Source organism: Zonotrichia albicollis, chromosome 4, assembly GCF_047830755.1.
Source record: "Zonotrichia albicollis isolate bZonAlb1 chromosome 4, bZonAlb1.hap1, whole genome shotgun sequence".
Classification (NCBI taxonomy): Eukaryota; Metazoa; Chordata; class Aves; order Passeriformes; family Passerellidae; genus Zonotrichia; species Zonotrichia albicollis.
In genome coordinates, this window is record NC_133822.1 from 2,250,297 (window position 1) to 2,263,512 (window position 13,216).

Consider the following 13,216-nt stretch of genomic DNA (forward strand, 5'->3'; position numbering starts at 1 on the left):
TTCATGAGGGGAAATGTCAGTGTTTTATTGGAAGGAGGAGATGATTCCATGGAAATCATGGTTTTTCCCGAGGAGAGCTCCTGCAGGATCCTGTTGGCAGCCTGGAAAGGAGGCAAAGCTGATTTGGTTCAAATTGATGATAAAACAGAGATTTTCATTCCCCTCTAAAGCCTGAGATTGTCCACGGCTCCATCCCTTCCTGCTGTTGGAGCAGATGGGCATTGGCACCACAAATCCAAAATTCCTCCCCTTGCCCACAGGGAAAATCCCTGGAGGCCGCAGAGAGCTGGAAAATTTCTCCTTCTCCCCTCACTGCTGGGGGTAAAATGAATTTATTTGAGGCTTTTGGGGCGCTTTTTGTGTTCATGAGGGGAAATGTCAGTGTTTTATTGGAAGGAGGAGATGATTCCATGGAAGTCATGGTTTTTCCCGAGGAGAACTCCTGCAGGATCCTGTCGGCAGCCTGGAAAGGAGGCAAAGCTGGTTTGGTTCAAATTGATGATAAAACAGAGATTTTCATTCATCTCCAAAGCCTGAGATTGTCCACGGCTCCATCCCTTCCCTCAGGCTGTTGGAGCAATGGGCATTGGCACCACAAATCCAAAATTCCTCCCCTTGCCCACAGGAAAAATCCCTGGAGGCCGCAGAGAGCTGGAAAATTTCTCCTTCTCCCCTCACTGCTGGGGGTAAAATGAATTTATTTGGGGGTTTTGGGCGCTTTTTGTGTTCATAAAGGGAAATTTCAGTGTTTTATTGGCAGGAGGAGATGATTCCATGGAAGTCATGGTTTTTCCTGAGGAGAACTCCTGCAGGATCCTGTCGGCAGCCTGGAAAGGAGGCAAAGCTGGTTTGGTTCAAATTGATGATAAACAGAGATTTTCATTCAGCTCTAAACCCTGAGATTGTCCACGGCTCCATCCCTTCCTGCTGTTGGAGCAATGGGTGTTGGCACCACAAATGAGAGATCCAAAATTCCTCCCCTTGCCCACAGGAAAAATCCCTGGAGGCCGCAGAGAGCTGGAAAATTTCTCCTTCCCTTCCTGCCAGCTCCTTCTCCCCTCACTGCTGGGGGTAAAATGAATTTATTTGGGGGTTTTTGGGCGCATTTTGTGTTCATGAGGGGAAATTTCAGTGTTTTATTGGAAGGAGGAGATGATTCCATGGTGTGGGATCTCAGCACCTCAGGACTGAGGTGTCACCGAGAGCACCCTTGGGGGGCTCGGGAGTCCTGGAATGTTCCAGAAGTGTCTGGTGGCTGCACTTTGACCCTACACAGGAGACGACACCTGTATGAGGACAGGAGGGTTTCACCGGGGTGAATGGTGAAGGGATTGGTTAATTAGAGAGTGAAACACAGGGTTTAGGATTCCTGTACAGGGGGGTTTAGAGAAGTAAGATGGAGGAATTGGGGCGTGTCCTGTCCTTCTTCTTCTTCTCCTCCATCTTCTGTGGTGATGGTGGCACTTTGGGATTGGTTATTACTAAAAGTGCACCGGGCAATAAGAATAAATGGTATTGGGGAAAAATGATAAATATTGTACACGTAACTTTGGGTATAAAGATAGGTGACCGCCCGGAGGCAGCACAGTGTGCTCATGGCTGGCTGCTGAGCAGAGCTCTGTCGGGCCGAGAGAAAATCTTTTAGATAAACAATTAATAAACATAAAAACCGAAAGAAGAACTGAAGCCTCTTCTGTTCCTTCGATACGCGGCTGCCCCAAGGCCACCCCGGGCCTTTCCAGGCCCCTCAAACAGCCGAAAATCGGACACATGGAAGTCATGGAAGGGACAGGCAGGGGATGCTCCTTTTCCAAGGTCACCGTGCCCAGGTGACGCCTCCCAGTCTCCTTTCTCCTCTGAAAAATGGAATTTTTGCTGCTCTGCAGTCGTTTTGTGATGTTTGAGGAATTCTTGGAAAATTCTTCCACGTGGTCTGGTGGAATGTACTATAAATATATGTGTATTATTAGTATTAGTATTAATTATTATTATCATTATTTTTATTATTTTTATTATTATTTTTATTATTATGATGAGAAATTTATGGAAAATTCTTCCACATGGTCTGGTGGAATGTACTATAAATATATGTGTATTATTATTATTATTATTATTATTGGAAAATTCTTGCACATGATCTGATGGAATACACATTATTATTATTATTATTATTATTATTATTATTGGAAAATTCTTGCACATTGTCTGATGGAATACACTATATTATTATTATCATTATCATTATCATTATCATTATCATGAGAAATTTGTGGAAAATTCTTCCACATGATCTGATGGAATACACTAACTACTACTACTATTATTATTATTATTATTATTATTATTATTATTATTATTATTATTATTATTATTATTAAATTCTTGCACATGATCTGATGGAATACACTATATTATTATCATTGTCATTATAATCATTATTATTATCGTTATTATCATTATTTTTGTTGTTGTTATTAAATATATAAATTTACTTTATTAATTTCACTTTATTAATATATTAAATATACATTAGAATATAATTTTTTTTTGGCTGCAGCAGGCACTGAGACCAACCTTTGTGCCCCACACCCTTTTTAGTGATTAATTAATTAATTACTGAGTAACCTGATGGAAAATCCAGGATTCAGTAACTCAGAAATTTGTATTTTTATTGTGATTCCGTTTTCTGGGATCATCCACTAAAACCAGGAGCCTTCCCAGTAATGACATAATTTCTTTATTTTCATAATTTCTTTATTTTGTGACATAATTTCTTTATTCTCATAATTTATTTATTTTGTGACATAATGACCTGATTAATTAAATCAGGTTATAATTAATTCTGGGTCAGTGATATCTTCATTATTGCGAATCAAAGCTGAAAACAAAGCAGAAAGTTTTTATTTTTTCCTGTCCTGCAGGCACAAAACATTGAATTTCCTGTTCTTTTCTTCTCTCTTAATTTGGGATTTCAGGAATTTGGGATATCAGGAATGCTGTGGTAACACAGCAGTGAATATTTGGGGTATTTTCCCCTGCCAGAGATGCAGGGGACATTGGAAATGTGGCTCCGAGTGACAGCGGCTACGTGAGGAGCGGAAAATTTTATTTTATTTTATTTTATTTTATTTTATTTTATTTTATTTTATTTTATTTTATTTTATTTTATTTTATTTTATTTTTTATTTGATTTGATTTTTAATTTTATTTTTTATTTTATTTTTTATTCTATTTTATTTTATTTTATTTCACATTTTATTTTTTTATTTTTTATTGTATTTTTTATTTTATTTTATTTTTTATTATTTTATTTTTTTTTATATTTTATTTTATTTTATTTCTTTTATTTTATGTTATTTTATAATTTATTTTTTATTTTAATTTAATTTATTTTATTTTATAATTTTATTTTGTTTTTTATTTTTTATTTTATTTTTTATTATTTTTTATTATTTTTTATTATTTTATTTTGTTTTATTTTTTTAATTTATATTTTATTTATAATTTTTTTATTTTATTTTTTATTTTATTTTATTTTTTATTATTTTATTTTATTTTATATTTTATTTGATTTGATTTTTAATTTTATTTTTTATTTTATTTATTTTATTTTATTTTATTTTTATTTATTTTATTTTATTTTTTATTTTTTTATATTTTATTTTATTTTATTTCTTTTATTTTATGTTATTTTATAATTTATTTTTTATTTTAATTTAATTTATTTTATTTTATAATTTTATTTTATTTTTTATTTTTTATTTTATTTTTTATTATTTTTTATTTTATTTTGTTTTATTTTTTAAATTTATATTTTATTTATAAATTTTTTTATTTTATTTTTATTTTATTTTTTATTTTATTTATTTTATTTTATTTTTTATTATTTTATTTTATTTTGTTTTGTTTTATAATTTATTTTTTATTTTATTGTATTTTATTTCATAATTTATTTTTTATTTTATTTCATTTTATAATTTTTATTTTATTTTATTTTATTTTATTTTATTTTATTTTATTGTATTTTATTTCATAATTTATTTTTTATTTTATTTCATTTTATAATTTTTATTTTATTTTATAATTTTTATTTTATTTTATTTTATTGTATTTTATTTCATAATTTATTTTTTATTTTATTTCATTTTATAATTTTTATTTTATTTTATTTTATTTTATTTTATTTTATTTTATTTTATTTTATTTTATGTCTGTTGGGCCGGGCCAGGAGGATTTTTGGTACCTGTCTCTTGAGCAGGAACCCATTCAGCGCACGCTCATTTTCCACATTTTTCTGCTCCTTTCACATTCAAACCCCTGAACTTTTACCAACAAACCACGACGACTTGAAGGGCTGACAAAATCCCTGCAGAGCTTTCTGAGAATCTGCCGAAATTCAATTTTTGGGGTGAAATAATGTGAATTATTTCCGTTTTTTGCAGCACTTTGCCCACGTTTGAGGACCCCTACCCCTTGCTGGTGCTGCTGGGCCCGGTGGCCGGGGGCCGGCGACAGCTGGCCCTGAAAATCTGCAGGAAATTCAAAACTTGCTTCAGATTTGGGTGAGTTCTGGAAAAATAAAAAATAAAATAAAAAAAATTAAAAAAAAAAATCAAGAGTTTTGATGTGGTTTTGGGTCTTCTCGAGGCTTGATTGGATGAGTTGTTAATGAGAGGAAAGATATTGAAATTATCAATTTGAAAAAAGATAAGATTAATTAAATATATATATATAAATAATTAAAAATATATATATAAATTATTAATTTTGAAGGGGAACAGCAGAGAGAAAATGAAACAAATGAAAATCACAAATCAAAACAGAAATAAACAGAATAATAACAGAAATAAACAGAAATAAACAGAATAATAACAGAATAAAAAAAACCCTGAAAATCACAAAGCAAATATAAAATAAACAAAAACAAACAAATGAAAATAACAAACCAAAACAGAAATAAACCAAATAAAAAATAGATATATAGATTATTATTTTGGGAGATGAACAGCAGAGAGAAAATTAAACAAATGAAAATCACAAATCAAAACAGAAATAAACAGAAATAAACAGAAATAAACAGAATAATAACAGAAATAAACAGAAATAAACTAAATAAACAAAGAACTGAAAATCACAAAGCAAATATAAAATAAACCAAAACAAAGAAATGAAACAAACAAATGAAAATAACAAACCAAATCAGAAATGAACAGAATAATAACAGAAATAAACAGAAATTATCTAAATAAACAAAAAACTGAAAATCACAAAGCAAATATAAAATAAACAAATGAAAATCACAAATCAAAACAGAAATAAACTAAATAAACAGAAATAAACAGAATAATAACAGAAACAAACAGAATAAAAACAGAAATAAACAGAATAATAACAGAAATAAACTAAATAAACAAAAACCTGAAAATCCCAAAGCAAATATAAAATAAACAATAACAAACAAATGAAAATAACAAACCAAAACAGAAATAAGCTAAAAAAATATATATATATAAATTAATAATTTGGAAGGGGAAAAGCAGAGAGAAAATGAAACAAATGAAAATCACAAATCAAAACAGAAATAAACAGAATAATAACAGAAATAAACAGAATAATAACAGAAATAAACAGAAATAAACAAAATAAACAAAATACTGAAAATCAAAAAGCAAATATAAAACAAACCAAAACAAACAAATGAAACAAACAAATGAAAATAACAAATCAAATCAGAAATAAACAGAAATAAAGAGAAATAAAGAGAAATAAACTAAATAAACAAAATACTGAAAATCACAAAGCAAATATAAAATAAACAAAAACAAATGAAAATAAACCAAAACAGAAATAAACAGAAATAAACAGAAATAAACAGAATAATAACAGAAATAAACAGAAATAAACTAAATAAAGAAAAATCTGAAAATCACAAAGCAAATCTAAACCAAACAAACAAAAACAAATGAACCCACAAACTAAACCAAACCCAAACAAATGAAAATAATAAACCAAAACAGAAACAAACAAACCATTCATTAATTAATTAATGAACTTAATAAACTGAAATTAAAACAAACAAACAAAAAGCAGAAATGAGGAGAAAAATCTGATTTTCCAACAGAACCAGACCCACTGAATGCTTCAGGCTCTAATTATTACCTGCATTAATTAACAGGGGGATTTTGGGGTTTTTTTAGGGATTTTTTTGTTTTTGTTTTTTAGGGATTTTTTGGGGTTTTTTTAGGGATTTTTTGGGTTTTTTTAGGGATTTTTTTGGGTTTTTTTAGGGATTTTTTGGGGTTTTTTAGGGATTTTTGGGGGTTTTTTAGGGATTTTTTTTGGGTTTTTTAGGGATTTTTTTGGGTTTTTTTAGGGATTTTTTTGGGGTTTTTTAGGGATTTTTTTTTGGTTTTTTTAGGGATTTTTTTGGGGTTTTTTAGGGATTTTTTGGGGTTTTTAGGGATTTTTTGGGGTTTTTTAGGGTTTTTTTAGGGATTTTTTGGGGTTTTTTTTAGGGATTTTTTTGTTTTTTTAGGGATTTTTTTGGGTTTTTTAGGGATTTTTTTGGGTTTTTAAAGGGATTTTTTTTTGTTTTTTAGGGATTTTTTTTTTGTTTTTTTAGGGATTTTTTGGGTTTTTTTTAGGGATTTTTGGGGTTTTTTTAGGGATTTTTTGGGGATTTTTTAGGGATTTTTTTGGGGTTTTTTTAGGGATTTTTTTGGGGTTTTTTAGGGATTTTTTGGGGTTTTTTTTAGGGATTTTTTTGTTTTTTTAGGGATTTTTTTGGGTTTTTTAGGGATTTTTTTGGGTTTTTAAAGGGATTTTTTTTGTTTTTTAGGGATTTTTTTTTTTGTTTTTTTAGGGATTTTTTGGGTTTTTTTTAGGGATTTTTGGGGTTTTTTTAGGGATTTTTTGGGGTTTTTTTTAGGGATTTTTTTTTGTTTTTTTTAGGGATTTTTTTGGGTTTTTAAGGGATTTTTTGGGGTTTTTTTAGGGATTTTTTTTTTGTTTTTTAGGGATTTTTTGGGGTTTTTTTAGGGATTTTTTTGGGTTTTTTAGGGATTTTTTGGGGTTTTTTTAGGGATTTTTTTGGGTTTTTTTAGGGGGTTTTTTAGGGATTTTTTTGGGGGTTTTTTAGGGATTTTTTTGGGTTTTTTTAGTGGGTTTTGGTTTGGTTCAGGTTTGTCCTGATGGGATCTCAGGGAATTCCTTTTTTGCCTTTTATCCCACTTTAATGGCAAAGCAGAAATGGGGAAAAAAACCTGATTTTCAAACAGAACCAGACCCACTGAATGCTTCAGGCTCTAATTATTACCTCCATTAATTAACAGGGAGATATTGGGTTTTTTTAGGGATTTTTTGGGGGTTTTTTAGGGATTTTTAGCGGGTTTTGAAAATCTGATTTTCAAACAGAACCAGCCCCACTGAATCCTTCAGTATTAAATTGCTCCCTGCATTAATTATCTGGGTTTTTTTAGGGTTTTTATATGGAATTTTAGTGTTTTATCCTGGTGGGAAGCTGAGCCAGATGAGTTTTTACTTTCCCTCCCTTTATCCCAATTTCAGCATTTTCCCCCTCCCCATTGCCACCTGGTTAAAAATTGGATTTTTCAGCTCTTTCTTGCTCTTTCTCTTTCTCTTTCCATGCTGGGCTGGGCAGGGATTTACAAGCAAAACACCGCTGTAAATTGAATTTTTTGGTGTATTTATGGGTCCATCTTTCCAACACCCAGCATTCAGGGCTGTGATTTGCACCTCTTTCTGTTTCTTGTATTTCTTTGCTGCTTAAAAATGAAATTATTTCTGATTTCTCTGCTTTCCCCCACTCGCCACTGCTGTTCCAGAGGTGCTGCAGGGATTGAAACCAAATTAATTCTTTGTTTTCTCATAAATCTGCCAGGCCCTGCCACAGCACAAGGAAAGCTTATTTTGGGGAAGAAAATATTTGCATATTATATTATATTATATTATATTATATTATATTATATTATATTATATTATATTATATTATATTATATTATATTATATTATATTATATTATATTATATTGTATTGTATTGTATTGTATTGTATTGTATTGTATTGTATTATATTATATTGTATTGTATTGTAATGTAATGTAATGTAATGTATATAATAATAAATATTTTTATATTATATCCCAGGCCCTGCCACAATACCAGGAAAGCTTATTTTGGGGAAGAAAATATTTTTATATTTTTATATTTTTATATTTTTATATTTTTATATTTTTATATTTTTATATTTTTATATTTTTATATTATAATATAATATAATATAATATAATATAATATAATATAATATAATATAATATAATATAATATAATATAATATAATATAATATAATATAATATAATATAATATAATATAATATAACATGTATTATAATATATTATAATATATTAATTTTATATTATCTGCCAGGCCCTGCCACCTCACCAGGAAAGCTTTTTTTGAGGAAAAAAATATTTTTTATATTTTTATATATTATTATATAATATAAATGATAATATATATTTTATATTATCTGCCAAGCCCTGCCACACCACCAGGAAAGCTTCTTTTGAGGAAGAAAATATTTGTATATTTTCATATATTATTGTATAATATAAATTATAATATATATTTTGATATTATTTCCCAGGCCCTGCCACACCACCAGGAAAGCTCATTTTGGGAAAGAAAATATTTCTATATTTTATATATTATTATATAATATAAATTATAATATATATTTTATATAATCTGCCAGGCCCTGCCACACCACCAGGAAAGCTTATTTCGGGGAGGAAAACCGGCTGGATTATCATTTCATTTCTCAAGAAGAATTTGGCAAAATGGTGAAAGCAGTGAGTGCCCGGCTCCCACAGTGAACTCAACTTCTCTGCCCAAGCCTGAGTTATTTTTATATCTTTATATGTATTTATGTATTTAATATATTTTCATATTTTTATATATTATTTATTTTATATGTTATTTTTATATATTACTTATGTTATATATATCATTATATTTTTATATTATAATATATAATATATAATATATAATATATAATATATAATACATTACATATTATATATTATATATTATATATTATATAATATATGTAATATTCTATATTTTAATATATATTATAATTTATTTATACTTATATATTTATAATTTATGTATTTTTATGTATTGATTTTGGGCTCTCATTAATGCCAATTTTGGACTCTCATTAATGCTGATTTTGGGTTCTCTCATTAACCTCTCACTGCCCACATTAGTGCTGATTTTCGGCACTCAGTGCCCTCATTAACACTGATTTTGGGCTCATTAATGCCAATTTTGGGCTCATTAACACTGAATTTGGGCTCACTCTTTAACCTCTCATTGCCCTCATTAGTGCTGAATTTTGGGTCTTTAATTAGTGCTGATTTTGGGCTCTCTCATTAATGCTGATTTTGAGCTCATTAACACTGATTTTGGGCTATCTCATTAACCTCTCATTGCCCTCATTAATGCTGATTTTGAGCTCATTAACACTGATTTTGGGCTCATTAATGCTGATTTTGGGCTCTCATTGCCTTCATTAACACTGATTTTGGGCTCATTAACACTGAATTTGGGCTCACTCTTTAACCTCTCATTGCCCTCATAAGTGCTGAATTTTGGGTCTTTAATTAGTGCTGATTTTGGGCGCTCTCATTAACGCTATTTTTGGGCTCTCATTAACGCTGATTTTGGCCTCTGTCATTAATCCTAATTTTGGGCTCTCTCATTAATGCTGATTTTGGGCCCTCAGTGCCCTCATTAATGCTGATTTTGAGCTCATTAACATTGATTTTGGGCTCATTAATGCTGATTTTGGGCTCTCATTGCCCTCATTAATGCTGTTTTGGGGCTCATTAATGCTGATTTTGGGCTCTCAGTGCTCTCATTAACACTGATTGTGGGCTCATTAACGCCAGTTTTGGGCTCTCATTGCCCTCATTAACAATGATTTTGGGCTCATTAACGCCAATTTTGGGCTTCCTCATTAATGCCAGTTTTGGGCTCTCAATGCTGTTTTTGGGCTCATTAATGCCAATTTTGGGCTCTCATTACCCTCATTAACACTGATTTTGGGCTCATTAACGCCAATTTTGGGCTCTCATTACCACCCCTTTAAACCAGAAGCACCTTGCTAATGAGACCCATCAGTTCCCCCATCGCCATTCATTTCTTTGATAAACTCACTCATTCCTTTGGGATTTTCCTCTGCCCTTTCCCTGCTCTGGTTCCAGGGCCGGTTCCTGGCCACCTACGGGTACAGCGGGCACAGCTACGGGCTGGCACGGGGCACGCTGGAATCCATCGCCAGGGAGGGGCTGGCAACCTGTGTGCACATGGAGATCGAGGTGAGAGCTCCTGGCACTCAAAAAAACACAAAATCACAGGGATTAAATGCATTGTTTTTATCAAATACCTCTGGGAATTGGGGTGTATTCAACCCAAATCTGACTCCGACCATACATCCCAAATGATCATGGTTTATACTCTGTCGTTACATAATTTCATGTTAATTATTAAACTTCTATTGTTCTGTTGTATACATAAATTTAGCCCCTCTCTGAATTTCTCACTATTCTTCTTATGGTTATTTAATAATTACGTTTAATTACTAAACAATCATCGCAGCTAACAATTCTATAATTTATCAGGTGCAGTTCATCTGGGAAAGCACAAAGTCTGACATTTTTAGATTCTATCTTTAACTTTTTCCAGGGATCATGAGGACACCGGCTCTAGGACAATTGAGGAGGAATTTCCTCATGGAGTGTCAGCGTTCAAAAACACAAAATCACGGGATTACATGTGGGGCTTTTTATTAAAAAAATACCTCTGGGAATTGGGGTAAATTCAACGCAAATCTGACTCTGACCATACATCCAAAATGATCATGTTTTATAATCTATCATTACATAATTTCATGTTAATTATTAAACTTATATTGTTCTGTTGTATACATAAATTTAGCCCCTCTCTGAATTTCCAACATAGTTTCTCACTATTCTTCTTATGGTTATATAATAATTACGTTTAATTACTAAACAATCATCACATCTAACAATTCTATAATTTATCAGGTGCGGTTGATCAGGGAAAGCACAAAGCTTTCCCAGACATTTTTAGATTCTATCTTTAACTTTTTCCAGGGTTCCACTATCATGAGGACACCGGCTCCAGGACAATTGAGGAGGAATTTCCTCGTGGAGTGTCAGTGTTCAAAAACACAAAATCACAGGGATTACACGCGGGGCTTTTTATTAAGAACTCTGGAAATCAGGGTAAATTCAACCCAAATCTGACTCTGACCATACATCCCAAATGATCATGGTTTCTACCCTATCATTACATAATTTCATGTTAATTATTAAACTTCTATTGTTTTATCGTGTACATAAATTTAGCCCCTCTCTGAATTTCTCACTATTCTTCTTATGGTTATACAATAATTACATTTAATTACTAAACAATCATCACATCTAACAATTCTATAATTGATCAGGTGCAGTTGATCTGGGAAAGCACAAAGCTTTCCCAGACATTTTTAGATTCTATCTTTAACTTTTTCCAGGGTTCCACTATCATGAGGACACCGGCTCCAGGACAGTTCAGGAGGAATTTCCTCATGGAGTGTCAGCGTTCAAAAACACAAAATCACAGGGATTACATGCGGGGCTTTTTATTAAAAAAATACCTCTGGGAATCGGGGTAAATTCAACTCAAATCTGACTCTGACAATACATCCGAAATAATCAGGTTTTATACTCTGTCGTTACATAACTTTAATGTTAATTATTAAACTTATATTGTTCTATTGTGTACATAAATTTAGCCCCTCTCTGAATTTCCAACATGGTTTCTCACTGTTCTTATGGTTATATAATAATTATGTTTAATTACTAAGCAATCATCCCATCTAACAATTCTATAATTTATCAGGTGCAGTTGATCTGGGAAAGCACAAAGCCTGACATTTTAGATTCTATCTGTAACTTTTCCCTGGGTTCCACTATCACGAGGACACCTGCTCCAGAACAATTCAGCAGGAATTTCCTCATGGAGTGTCAGCGTCCAAAAAACACAAAATCACAGGGATTGTATGCGGGGCTTTTTATTAAAAAAAATACCTCTGGGAATTGGGGTAAATTCAACCCAAATCTGACTCCGACCATACATCCCAAATGATCATGGTTTGTAATCTATCATTACATAATTTCATGTTAATTATTGAACTTGTATTTTTCTGTTGTATACATAAATTTAGCCCCTCTCTGAATTTCCGACATGGTTTCTCACTATTCTTCTTATGGTTATATAATAATTACGTTTAATTACTAAACAATCATTGCATCTAACAATTCTATAATTTATCAGGTGCAGTTGATCTGGGAAAGCACAAAGCCCGACATTTTTAGATTCTATCTTTAACTTTTCCCAGGGTTCCACTATCATGAGGACACCGGCTCTAGGATAATTCAGGAGGAATTTCCTCATAGAGTGTCAGCGTTCAAAAACACAAAATCACAGGGATTGTATGTGGGGCTTTTTATTAAAAAAATACCTCTGGGAATTGGGGTAAATTCAACCCAAATCTGACTCCAACCATACATCCGAAATAATCATGTTTTATAATCTATCATTACATAATTTCATGTTAATTATTAAACTTCTATTGTTCTGTTGTATACATAAATTTAGCCCCTCTCTGAATTTCTCACTATTCTTCTTATGGTTATATAATAATTACATTTAATTAGTAAACAATCATCGCATCTAACAATTCTATAATTTATCAGGTGCAGTTGATCTGGGAAAGCACAAAGCTTTCCCAGACATTTTTAGATTCTATCTTTAACTTTTTCCAGGGTTCCACTATCATGTGCTCCAGAACAATTCAGCAGGAATTTCCTCATGGAGTGTCAGCGTTCAAAAACACAAAATCACAGGGATTAAATGTGGGGCTTTTTATTAAAAAAATACCTCTGGGAATTGGGGTAAATTCAACCCAAATCTGACTCCGACCATACATCCCAAATGATCATGGTTTATAATCTATCATTACATAATTTCATGTTAATTATTGAACTTGCATTTTTCTATTGTGTACATAAATTTAGCCCCTCTCTGAATTTCCAACATGGTTTCTCACTGTTCTTATGGTTAT

At 31.1% G+C, this 13,216-nt stretch overlaps 1 protein-coding gene across 4 annotated transcripts in view; it reads left to right on the top strand.

The window, feature by feature from the left end:
• Window positions 1–13,216, top strand: part of LRGUK (leucine rich repeats and guanylate kinase domain containing) — a 107,736-nt gene that overhangs the window by 50,925 nt on the left and 43,595 nt on the right. For all 4 annotated transcript variants that reach the window (XM_074538666.1, XM_074538664.1, XM_074538667.1 and 1 more), the window contains 3 exons: window positions 4,443–4,562; window positions 8,774–8,870; window positions 10,290–10,403. In XM_074538666.1, coding sequence (XP_074394767.1) covers window positions 4,443–4,562; window positions 8,774–8,870; window positions 10,290–10,403 — 331 coding nt within the window. The remainder of the gene's footprint in view (window positions 1–4,442; window positions 4,563–8,773; window positions 8,871–10,289; window positions 10,404–13,216) is intronic.